At 50.1% G+C, this 12,696-nt stretch overlaps 1 protein-coding gene across 1 annotated transcript; it reads left to right on the forward strand.

Annotated features, from left to right (window-relative positions):
- Positions 1 to 1,529: 1,529 nt before the first annotated feature.
- Positions 1,530 to 11,414, forward strand: LOC108802124. The gene is made up of 6 exons (XM_018574011.1): positions 1,530 to 1,567; positions 2,795 to 2,872; positions 5,108 to 5,981; positions 8,562 to 8,745; positions 9,791 to 9,954; positions 11,352 to 11,414. Exons 1-6 carry the CDS (start codon positions 1,530 to 1,532, stop codon positions 11,412 to 11,414), a joined length of 1,401 nt encoding a protein of 466 aa, XP_018429513.1.
- The last annotated feature ends 1,282 nt before the right edge of the window (positions 11,415 to 12,696 follow it).

Consider the following 12,696-nt stretch of genomic DNA (forward strand, 5'->3'; position numbering starts at 1 on the left):
TCCCGCCCCATGACACCCGCATCTCCCGCCCCATGACACCCGCATCTCCCGCCCCATGACACCCGCATCTCCCGCCCCATGACACCCGCACCTCCTGCCCCATGACACCCGAACATCCCGACCCATGATACCCGCCGCATGACGCCCGCGCCTCCCGCCCCATGACACCTGCACTTCCCGCCCCATGACACCCGCACCGCTCTCATTCCATTGCAATGTGTCAGCCATTGATCAATGCAGAGCGTGATATCAAAAGTTAACCCTCGGGGCTTCCCCCCCAACACTGCAGGGGTTAACTGCTCATTATCGGACTGATCTTCGGGCCTACGGCAGTGACCCCTCCGCTCCGGCTGTGGTAGACCTGTATTAGATATGATGACATCACGGGTCCTTAGACCACCGGAGCCCCGGGGGCAGAAGAGTCTGCGGGGACTGGTCTTGCAAGCTAGGCAGAACCGAGTATTTCGTCTTTATTCTCACCCCCCCCCTAGACCAGACTGGGGAGACTAAAGCGCCACCTGGCTCAGAAAGAGAATGCACATTATTGCTATGTAATATAACACTCCCTCAAGGGTTAGCCTCCCCCGCGGTATATAGGGCAAGGGTGGGCAACCCCCGACCCTCCAGCTGTTGTGGAACAACAAGTCCCATGATGCATTGCAAGACCGGCAGTTACAGGCATGACTCCCAGAGGCATGCTGGGTTTTGCAGTAGAAGCGCAGCTAGAGGGCGGGAGTTGCCCACCCCGGCCCAAAACAAGCACTTAACCCATCTAGTGTCGGGGTAGCCACCCTGCAAGGGGTTCATTTTCTAAAATCCCGGAGTTCCTCTTTAATAACCTCTTATATCTGAACCCGAAATGCGACATGTTGCATCTTTCCCGTCCTCTGATGTGTCGCCTGCATTCGTTTTCTCTCTGTTTTTCCTTTATGGTCACCCGGTGATCCTGCCTGTGACACACTTCCTGTCATAGGGTGACAACACTCACTCACTACTGTATCTATGGAGGAGCAGTGTTGTCACCCTAAGCTGCTCCTGTAGTTGAACTACAATCTCCTCAGAGGGCAGATCTTTATCTAATGTTTGTGGGTGGCTTTAGTGTGCTCCAAGGATACTTCCAGAGCCTGTATGGGAACAAGATACATCATTAATACCTTTTACGTTGGCTCTCGGTGCTGCTGACCTCTTGCAGCCCCTTTGCAGCCACTTCCTGTCTTCATTCACTCCGGATGGTGACAGCAGTGGACTGTGCCTGCATACGACGACTTCTGCAATGACATGTTTCAGGTTTTGGGGATTGCTTGGACTGTGAGGGTCAGTTTGGGATCACTCAGAGATGAAAGTAAAAAGTTAACAGTGCAGAAAATCCTCCCTGACAACCGGCACAGACGGCAGATATTCTGATGTAAGACGCTGTTCCTCCCGGGGATACCTGAGACGTCAGCTGAGACCGGAGCTTGTTACTGGAGCCGCAGACCCAGCTGTGCCCGGAGCGTACCCAGAACTGTGCCGCGCCAAGGGACGGAGCCATGCCCAGACCCCACCCGGGGAAGACCGTCACCTGGGGGTAAGAGGGCGATTCTGCCCCACTTCTGCTGAGATTAAAGCTGCGCAGACAACACCTGATATCCTATATGATGTCACCAATGAGTCCGACCTGTGTGCAGCCAGAGAGGCATTCAGGGCAAAGGTCAGCCATGGGAGAGATCTCAGTTGTAGGCGGAGTCTCCAGACCTTCTCTCTTCCTGTATCTCTGGGGACTTCAATAGCGAGGTCTCCCTGCAATAGGTTTTGGCTCTGTTCCCATCCACCTTTATATGCACCAGATCCTCCTCATAATGGGCACAGCGGGTGTACAGACCCGGGAACTCAGCACAGGGATGGTGAGAACCCCTCATAATGGGCACAGCAGGTGTACAGACCCGGGAACTCAGCTCAGGGATGGTGGGAGCTCCTCATAATGGGCAAGCAGGTGTACAGACCCAGGAACTCAGCACAGGGATGGTGGGAGCCCTTCATAATGGGCACAGCAGGTGTACAGACCCAGGAACTCAGCTCAGGGATGGTGGGGGCCCCTCATAATGGGCAAGCAGGTGTACAGACCCAGGAACTCAGCACAGGGATGGTGGGAGCCCCGCATAATGGGCACAGCAGGTGTACAGACCCGGGAACTCAGCACAGGGGTCTTGTGGTACCTGATTACAAATAAGTTAAAATGGTTGAGAAAGGTTAATCTAGGTCATGGTATATCCAGTAGTGGTCACATTCAGCTGGAGTCCTGAAGCACTGAAGACACTTCATAGCTTCTCCAAGCTGCTTCTTTCTCATGTCCAACTACACTTGTAGATATCCAATCCACTCTTGCAGTTCTGAAGAAGCGGCTCAGAGAAGCTACATGACGTCTTCCACATTACAGAACAAGGCCAGCTGAATGTGACTAAGAAGCGGCTTGGAGAAGCTATGACATGTCTTCAGTCCAGGTGAATCCAGGAGAGAATCTTGACTGCAATATTAACCAGGAGACATGGGGAATTCCTATGTCTATAGCTCAATCATACATCCCAACTTTCCGAAAGATGTAAAGCTTGGAGAAGAACAAATCCACAGGGTATGGTGGGGCCAGATACATACATACATGGCTGGGTGAGAAGAGAAATATCAGCTAACTGTCTAGAGGTGACAGCATGGGAACAGTGAGGGTGGACCATTCAGAAGATCCAAGAGGCTGATTTTTATCATTTACAAATCAATGTATAGCATAAAATTATTTCTGTATTTTTTTGGTGTATTTTAGATACTGTTCACCAGTTTCCTTCAAGCCCCAAGAGGTGGAGAACTTAGAAAACCCGTCACCAAAGGCCGGACAGAAAAGGTGATAATTCATCCACTTCTATCAGTTATATGTTGGATTGGCAGGTGATCAAGACAAACAATTCCTCATGTAATGGTCAACAAATAAAGTTTGAAATGCCTGAGAAGCTGGGGAACAAGATGAGGTTCCTTACTGAAGAATTAGACCCCTTTCAGATGAGTGTGTCAGGAGAGGACCCGTCAACAGATCCTCTCCTGATCACAGCAGTACGGAGCGGATGTCATCGGTTTGACCAGTATCGTAACAATTGCCAAAGCGACCCAGGCGGCCGCTATGGGGCCCGGGGCACATGGGGGCCCGGCTAGGACATCCCCCTGATGCCGTGCGGGCCACCTGGGTCGCTATGGCATCTCAGGCTGCTACTGGCGGGTGTGAGGAGGAACGCACCGCTATTCACATCACTGACAACCTGTGTAGCGTGTAGCGATGTAGCGCGTTCCTCCTCACAGCCACTGCTGAGTCAGTGACAGCCAGCAGCTGTGGAGGAGGAAGGCTGGGCCCGGCGTCAGCAGCGGAGGAGGCGGGGCCTGCCAGCGCCGGCATAGGAGGCGGGGCCCCGCGCCGGAAGAGGAGGTGGCCTGCCAGCTACCATGGAGGCGGACAGCGGATCAGGGCTGACAGGTAAGAGGTGTGCAGGCCACCTGAGACCCTGCAGAGCCCACCAAAGAGAGTCTATGGTGGGCTCTTCAGGGTCACTCTCAGGTGGGCTGTGTGGGATCTTAGGTGGGTTCTGCAAGGGACATAACTAGAAATCACAGGGCCCCATACAACATTTTGCTATGGGGCCCTGTGATTTCTAGTTACGCCCCTGGCTGTGACATCCATGTCTGTACAGTTTTTTCCTCCATCTTGTGATGGAGGAAAAAACTGAAGCTGCCGGACCCCGGACATGTGTCCATTGTCCCGATCGGAACGCTCATGTGAAAGGCGCCTTAAAAGAAGGAATAAGATTTTTTTTCCAGTAAGTTACTAAGCTCTGGAAATGAAAAGGTTTTTACACGTAAGCACCCATTATAATAATGGATGGAACAAGATATCTGCATTAGGCTCCTTTCACATGAGGTCCGATCAGGTTCATCTGTCAGTTTTTCAGGCGGACCCAATCGGATGCTCTGTGCAAGTCTATGAGCCGCCGTGTGTAAACGCACAAGTGTCCGTTTACACCCGGTTAGCCCCGGCTCTAGCTAGGTTCGGAAAAACAGACGGATCAGAGATCCGTTTTGCCGGATCGGATCGTGCCGGACCTGAAGTAAATCTGAAGTAAACAGACACTGATCCCCATAGACACACACGGGGTTCGGCAGTTTCAATTTTTCCTCCATTGCAGGATGGGAGGAAAAACACTGTATAGACACGGACGTCACAGCGGACCGGACATCCGGTCCGTACTGCTGTGATCAGGAGAGGACCTGTTGACGGACCCTCTCGTGACACGCTCCTCTGAAAGGGGCCGTATTGGTTTTGGTGTGTGAACATAATCATAGAAAATGTAACCCACTGAAAGATTTCCCCCCTATTCCTGTACTCGTGACAACTCAACTTCCTGTACTGAAAACAATGTTCACCACTTTCCGCCCCCAGTGACAGTGTTGACCAGGACAAATGGAGAGGGTGAATCTTTCCAGTGGGGGCCACACAGCGGCAGAGACCAGAGTCTTGAGTGAGAAAATGTGAGTGGGGGGTGTTGGATCCAGAGTTGGTTTACTTCTTAATGTGAGGATTATTCCATCCCCAGGGTAGGTGGCTCTCTAGCATGAAGGGGCCTGAAAGGTGACGCTGCCGAATACAGAAGAGTATAGGGTAACAATAGAGCATCACATCACAGGTTTAGGGGCCCAAAAGTGTTTACCTCATCATAGGAGTCCAATGGTAACAAGCCAACATGTTTTGGGTGCTACCATCATCAGGGCTTCAACAGTCTTTTAGGGACAGGACTAGAGCAGCTGAATCACCCTCCGTTGAACCAATCCATTGAGTCCATTATTCTTTTCAAACCAGCACTTGACAACCAGATGAAGGGGGAACATTGTAGCCTCCAGAACATGTTGGCTTGTTACCTTTGGACTTTCATACTGAAATAAATGATTTTGGATCCCTAAGCCTGTGGTGCGTTGCCCTCATTTCCCTATACTCTTCAGTAACATTTCCACTCCATCCAAAACCAAAAAAGAGTTTTGCCTTTAGATTCGTGTAAAGCAATATAATGAATGATCCTATTCTATTCACCTCACACAGAGCAGGCAAAGAGAGCCAGCAATGGGCAGGAACTTCTGAAGACACAAAGAAGGTCAGGAGACGGAAAGACCCTCTGAGGGTGGCCAAGGTCTTCCCAGAGTATCCTGGCCAGCTGCCATCTGAGCCCGACACCCTGCTAGAGATGATGCAGAACAGAACGGTGTACAAGGTGTACAGGAAAGTGGTGCATGAAACGGAGGAGCACAAGACCCTGAAGGCCCTGGAAATACTTCACGTCCTGCAGAGTGACAAAGGTGACCGAAAAGTGGTGGGATTGGTTCAGAAGGTTCTAGAACTTGACGTTATTCACCTCCCACATTTGCAAGGACTGAAGAAACGTTTAACCCAGGAGCTGGCCAAGGGCAGGATCAGCAGTTTAACGGTGAAAGAAGTAACATCGTTTCTCAGCTCGCTTGTGTCTCCATCCTTCCATATGTTCTGGAGCGAGATGCTTGGCCGGTTGAAAGACTATGGCATGGAACAGCCGGGAGATGAAGGGTGGGCAAGACTAGAGCCGATCCTCCAAGTTCTCACCAGCAAGATGGTCCACAAACGTCTTCATGGTCGGAAGAACAACGCTTGCCACCCGGCACAGATGCAACCGACCAAAGAGGACATAAGTGCCTTTAACCGGGCTCTTCAGCTTGCCGCCGAGGGTTGGCCGACTCCAGAAGTGCTGCATTTCCTGAGGTACCTCCAGATGCACGGTCCTGAAGAGGGGCTTCTGCTCCTCGAGAATAACTTACTGTGCTGCCTGGAGGTACAGAAGTATAGGAATGCCCACCACGCCATGCCAGATCGCGGCCTGCTGAGGAGGAAAGTGCAGGTGGTCAAGGAAAGATTTCTCTTACCACAGGGAAACTCTATCCTGCAGGTAAATGGCCCTAGGTGATATTAGCTTGGTGGGCTGAGTCATCCCATGGCTTCTTATATGTCTGGGATACTCCTGCCACAATTCCCCCTGCCACAATTCCCCGCTCTGCTCCTGTCCACCTGGGAGTTCTCGGTGTCCACGCCGAACTTTGTGTTTTCCACGTAAGGGATGGTGGGAACCCTTTGTAACAACCACAGAAGATGGACAGAGATCCCATAGAGCGCCACCCCAAAGGGATAGAAGGGACTGTTAGGGGTTAGAGAAGAGGCTGGCATTGGGGCAAACTCAATTTATCTGAGTTCTCCCAATCCTCCCTAAAGCTCTAACCACCACCAACTCCTCCCAGCCCAAAATGTGGTGGCAGTTGTTGTAATGTATGGCTGGGGGTGGGAAATGCGCCTCCCCACAGGTGACTGGGTGGGGAAGAGGGGTGGCGGTCAATGTTGAGAAGCCTTGGGTGAACTGTGTTAGCACCAAGCCCAGCCTCATCACTATCAGGGAGGGTCTAACTTTCCAGCTTCTACCAAACCCTAAATATAAATTCTGAGTGGACCGCCCCCTTGATACTCAACCATTCATTCTACCTTCCATAATGCTCCTCTCTATGCATTTTGAAATATTGAGGTAGTGCATGGGCATTGGGAATTGGGCACAAAACCTTAGTCCTCCCACCATGTGGTCTGTCTCAGCCTCATGCTGCAATGGGAAACGTATACAATTTGGTATTAGCTCCCACAAAGCATTGCTTTGATAACTGTCGGGGGTGCTCATGCCTGTACAGTACAACCAACCAATCAGTGTGCATCGGACATGCCTGACGCCACATTTGACATTCTGAAAAGCCCCTTTCTTGTGCACCCAGAAGGGCCCCGGATCCCGGGCACACAGACATGACTTTTCTAAACCTTCCACTCGCCGCGTCTTCCTCTGCCAACCAACATCTTTTTTTTTTTTTTTTTTTTTAAGCCCGTGGAGCGTGCATCGAAACACCCAAAAAGTAAACCACAAAAGTGCATGTGAACACACACAAAAAAGTGCACAGAAGGGGTGCAATCTAAAGGGTCCGTATCCCGAAGAGACAGTGCCCATCCCTGATCCCCCGGGGCGCAAGGCTCCTGACGAGAACAAAGCACTCGTGTCCACCTGGCCAAAACCAGGCGGACCCCTTCCTCGTGGCCATCCGAAGCCGACCACCGGGTGCAAGGGAGACCCCCGATTCGGGGTAGGAAGGAACCTAAGGGCCACACATCCTCCCCCTAGACTTCAGGACAGGCCTGAAGACCCACACCCTCCATCCTGTGGAGTGAAAACCACATAAAAAATAGTGAAAGGTGCACATACAAGTGAGAAAAATCATTTAGAGTGCCAAAGTGCAATACAATGGCTAGGCCTTGCGGCCCGGTAGTAAAGATTACCCCTGGTCTCAGCCATAAGGCCTAGCCCTAGAGGTGAAGTGCCGTTCACACAGAGGGGTCCCACACCCATAGTGCTACTAGGGCACCCCTGGGTCACCACTCCAGGGGGCTTGATAGGGTCGCCACCTTTTCTTCAAGCGAAACCTGTACACTCTAGCATCGCGCGGACATTTTTTGGGAGAACGAGTTCTGGAGTCCTGGCTCATTCATATGTAAATATCACAGTTGAGACTATTTTCAGTGGGGGGGCCAGTAGCCCCTATCTTAATTTTGGTTGCCCCGTGTCTGCCTGACATCTTGTGTCCGGGTTTCTGCTGCCATGAAACCAGTACACAGCATTCAAAACCCAAACTGCCCCGGTGAATGCTGGACAGGTGGCAACCCTAGGGCTTGAACACCACAGGCTTCCTGCCTTCCCGGCCCCCTGGCCAGACAAGGTAGACCCGTCCAAATCAGGAGGAACTGGGCCCTGCCAGATACCAGCGCCGAGGAGTACTCCCGACCCCCACTCTATACACTAATTCGGTTTCCTCCCCATAGCCAGGACCTTTTAGGAACCCCCGTCACCAGGCAGGGTACTCCGATTCCAGCCATAAGGCCAGTACAGCGGCTCCTTTCCCCTCCTGATCACTGATGAGAACAGAACCTACACTTGATCTTAGCCAAAAGGCAGAGAAGCATCTGCCAACCACCATCCCAGAAGGTGATCTCATTGGTTGGTAGGTGGCGGGGAGGGGTGAATACTGAGATCCAAGTTGGAGGCCTCTTGAAACTTCCGAATTCTACCAGGTTCCCTGTAAAGGAGACGCAGCCATTTCTGAAAATGCCAAGTTCCTGGCTTCAGTAGTTTTGAGTCACTGACCTGGAAGAAGAACACAGATAAGGACTTCTTCCTTTCCCCATCTGAACACCTATTTCGGGTCAGTGATTCAGAATATATTGAAGCTGGGGGGTCACCAGGAAGGCCATTTCCAGAAGAAGGTCAGCGACCCAGCCCCGGAATTCCTATAGACACCATCTGATGGGGGAGCCTACTGTAGCCTATAAAACTCTGGAGACAGAAGCCCACCTGACAGTGAGGATAATAAAGAACAATTGTTGCAATTTACAATCTTCCTCCTGCAACGTTTTCCAGAACAATGAACTCCCCTTGTCCCCTGTCTAGGCTCCCCCGGAAATCCTGGCGGCAGCACTGAGAGACGCGGAGGCAGCCGCACGCGCCGACCTGCCCGTCATCTCCATTTTCAACCAGCTCCGGGATTCCCTGTGTGACTCCTTGCTGCCGTTCTGGGCCGGATTCCGGAGAACGTGGCTGATCCGCTCATCGGAGAGCGCCAAGAAAGTCCCATGTAAGTGTAATATTCCGCAAAGAGAACCTGTCCCACGCCTCGCGTATCAAAGCTGCTGGATAGGGGAAGGATGTTACCAACAGCAACCATTTTGTAGTCTGTCCTGCCGAAGTCTCAGCCAGGTTTTGGGAGTGCCGTGAGAATTACAAAAAACCTGACAGGGATGATTCAATCTCCACCCACAGCCTGGTAAGAGGACAGAGCAAAAAGAGACCGATGAGGTCATCTCTCTGCTCACTCTTCTCTCTCCTCCTATCAGCATGTTCCTTGACGACACATTTCCATGAAGCACAGCTCATTGAATCCCATGAAGCACCCCTAATTGGCTCCCATGAAGCTCACCTGATTGAATCCCATGAAGCACACCTGATTGGCTCCCATGAAGCACAGCTGATTGAATCCCATGAAGCACAGCTGATTGAATCCCATGAAGCACAGATGATTGAATCCCATGAAGCATAGCTGATTGAATCCCATGATGCACTGATGATTGAATCCCATGAAGCACAGCTGATTGAATCCCATGAAGCACAACTGATTGACCCCCATGAAGCACAACTGATTGAATCCCATGAAGCACAGCTGATTGAATCCCATGAAGCACAGCTGATTGAATCCCATGAAGCACAGCTGATTGAATCCCATGAAGCACACCTGATTGACCCCCATGAAGCACAACTGATTGAATCCCATGAAGCACACCTGATTGACCCCCATGAAGCACAACTGATTGAATCCCATGAAGACAGCTGATTGAATCCCATAAAGCACAGCTGATTGAATCCCATGAAGCACACCTCATTGGAACCCATGAAGCTCACCTGATTGAATCCCATGAAGCACAACTGATTGAATCCCATGAAGCTCACCTGATTGACTCCTAATCCTACCCCTTCCTCTCCCAAGCAATGTCGCTGTCTGTAGCTCAAAGGCGGCTTTTTAATGATAAAAACTTGTAGATTTTGTCACAATGTAATATTATTGTATCCATGCCATGTCTGCATGCCGCCATATTGGAGTGACCCGCCGTCCTCTCTCTCCCCAGTGCTCCGTGTGCAGCAGATGCTCCGGAAACGTTTGGCATTGTTTGAGGTAGAGGAGAGACCCCTGAGGACCTTCCACCTCCCCCCCGTCCAGCACCCCCCAGAGAAGAGTCCTCCATCTGTACTGACCTTCAGCTTCAGCATCAGTCACGGCATCACTGTAAAGGTATCCATGGTAACCGGTGTGTAATGATGGCGCGTCCGTGGGTGAAGACTCTGTGTACAGCGCTGCGGTCTATGTCAGAGCTATATACATGTATAATAATGATAATCTGAATGAAAACCATTTAAATGTCCATCTTACATATTAGAGTGATTCTAGATGTGAGAATACAGAAACTATCATTGATTCAGGGATCCAACTGGGGGTAACACTCCTCCATGCAGGCAGCTGGGGGTAACACTCCTCCATGCAGGCAGCTGGGGGTAACACTCCTCCATGCAGGCAGCTGGGGGTAACACTCCTCCATGCAGGCAGCTCGCCTCTTCTTTTTTTTCTGAGAATACAGAAACTATCATTGATTCAGGGATCCAGCTGGGGGTTATACTCCTCCATGCAGGCAGCTAGGGATATACTCCTCCATGCAGGCAGCTAGGGATATACTCCTCCATGCAGGCAGCTAGGGATATACTCCTCCATGCAGGCAGCTAGGGATATACTCCTCCATGCAGACAACTAGGGATATACTCCTCCATGCAGACAACTAGGGATATACTCCTCCATGCAGACAACTAGGGATATACTCCTCCATGCAGACAGCTAGGGATATACTCCTCCATGCAGACAGCTAGGGATATACTCCTCCATGCAGACAGCTAGGGATATACTCCTCCATGCAGACAACTAGGGATATACTCCTCCATGCAGACAGCTAGGGATATACTCCTCCATGCAGACAACTAGGGATATACTCCTCCATGCAGGCAGCTAGGGATATACTCCTCCATGCAGACAGCTAGGGATATACTCCTCCATGCAGACAACTAGGGATATACTCCTCCATGCAGACAGCTAGGGATATACTCCTCCATTCAGACAACTAGGGATATACTCCTCCATGCAGACAGCTAGGGATATACTCCATGCAGACAGCTGGGGTAATACTTCTCCAAATCAGATAATGGTAATACTCCTCCGTGCAGACAGCTGAGGATAATACTCCATACAGACAGCTGGGGGTGGTACTCCTCCATGTGTCCAGCTGGGGGTAATACCCCTCCATGCAGACAGTTTGTGGTAATACTCTTCCATTCAGCCAGTTGGGGGTAATACTCCTCCATGCAGACAGCTGAAGGGTAATACTCCTTAATGCAACCATGTGGCGATAATACTACCCTGTGGCTGGCTTGGGGTAGTACTGCCCCATGCAGCCAGCTGATGGCAATACTCCTCCATGCAGCCAGCTGTTGGTAATACTCCTCCATGTGCCCAGCCATCCCCGCCCCCCATTGATAGGGGGAGATCCAAGTGGGCCGGTTTATTGGGTACAGTAGACATTGCTCGGAGGACGTCCCTTGTAATAAGGAAATAACATTGAGGGTTAATGTCTACAAACATCGCAGTTCACCGAGAGCCGAGCACAGCGCGGGGGAGAAGACTCGTCGGCACTGGTTAGCTCGGAGTGATTGTCGGCTTTAATCCGAGGAAGATGCTCAGACAATTCTTCAATCACCAAATCTGATTCCTAAACAAAATTGCAGTTTTTTGTCCAGCTAAACTACATGTACATTTGTTCTGTGTGAATTAACCGACTGCTTTGAGACTCGGGCAACATCAAATGTTCTTCAGGCTTTTTTTCTTCAAATATCACGAGCAGTAGTAGCGATGGTTACATTCGTTTGCATATTCCCTCCGGCGCTCCCTACAATTGTTACATTGTATCTCCTCTTACTAAGATGTATTTCCTATGCTCCTCATCGCCACCTAGTGGCCATAATATGTATATATTTCCGGTGCTCCTCGGCTCCATCTAGTGGCCATAATATGTAGATATTTCCTATGCTCCTCAGCTCCACCTAGTGGCCATATGTATATATTTCCTGTGCTCCTCAGCTCCATCTAGTGGCCATATGTAGATATTTCCTATGCTCCTCAGCGCCACCTAGTGGCCATATGTATATATTTCCTATGCTCCTCAGCTCTACCTAGTGGCCATATGTATATATTTCCTTTGCTCCTCAGCTTTACCTATTGGCCATATGTATATATTTCCTTTGCTCCTCAGCTCTACCTATTGGCCATATGTATATATTTCCTGTGCTCCTCAGCTCCATCTAGTGTCCATATGTATTTATTTCCTGTGCTCCTCAGCTCCATCTAGTGTACATATGTATTTATTTCCTGTGCTCCTCAGCGCCACCTAGTGTCCATATGTATTTATTTCCTGTGCTCCTCAGCGCCACCTAGTGTCCATATGTATTTACTTCCTATGCTCCTCAGCGCCAACTAGTGACCACAATGTGGTATTGAGATTCACAGTACATTATGGCCACTAGATGGAGCTGGGGGGCACAGGAAATTCCTATGCTCTTCAGCTACAATGCATCTCCTTCGCACAGCTTTTCGCTATGCTAACGGTTTACAATTCAGCCCCATACAGTTTTTTTCTAACCAGTTTAGGGACTGTGTGTGTTCTATTTATAAACTATCCACAGGGCCCTTCGCCATGTGAATATCTCTGAATGTTCGATCTGTGCCAATATATGCCAAAGGAAAGGTTCTTTACTGCTAGATTGTAAGCCCTTCTAACCCTCCTGTATCGAAATTATATTGTAACTGTACTGTTTCCCTCCATTTTGTAAAGTGCTGTGCAGACTGTTGGCGCTATGTAAATCCTGAATAATAATAATAATAATAATAATAATAAAAGAAATGTATTTTCATTTTTTCCCCTTAATGTAATTTTAC

This window comes from Nanorana parkeri, unplaced genomic scaffold (assembly GCF_000935625.1).
Source record: "Nanorana parkeri isolate BGI_ZX_2015 unplaced genomic scaffold, ASM93562v1 scaffold2673, whole genome shotgun sequence".
NCBI classification, from domain to species: domain Eukaryota; kingdom Metazoa; phylum Chordata; class Amphibia; order Anura; family Dicroglossidae; genus Nanorana; species Nanorana parkeri.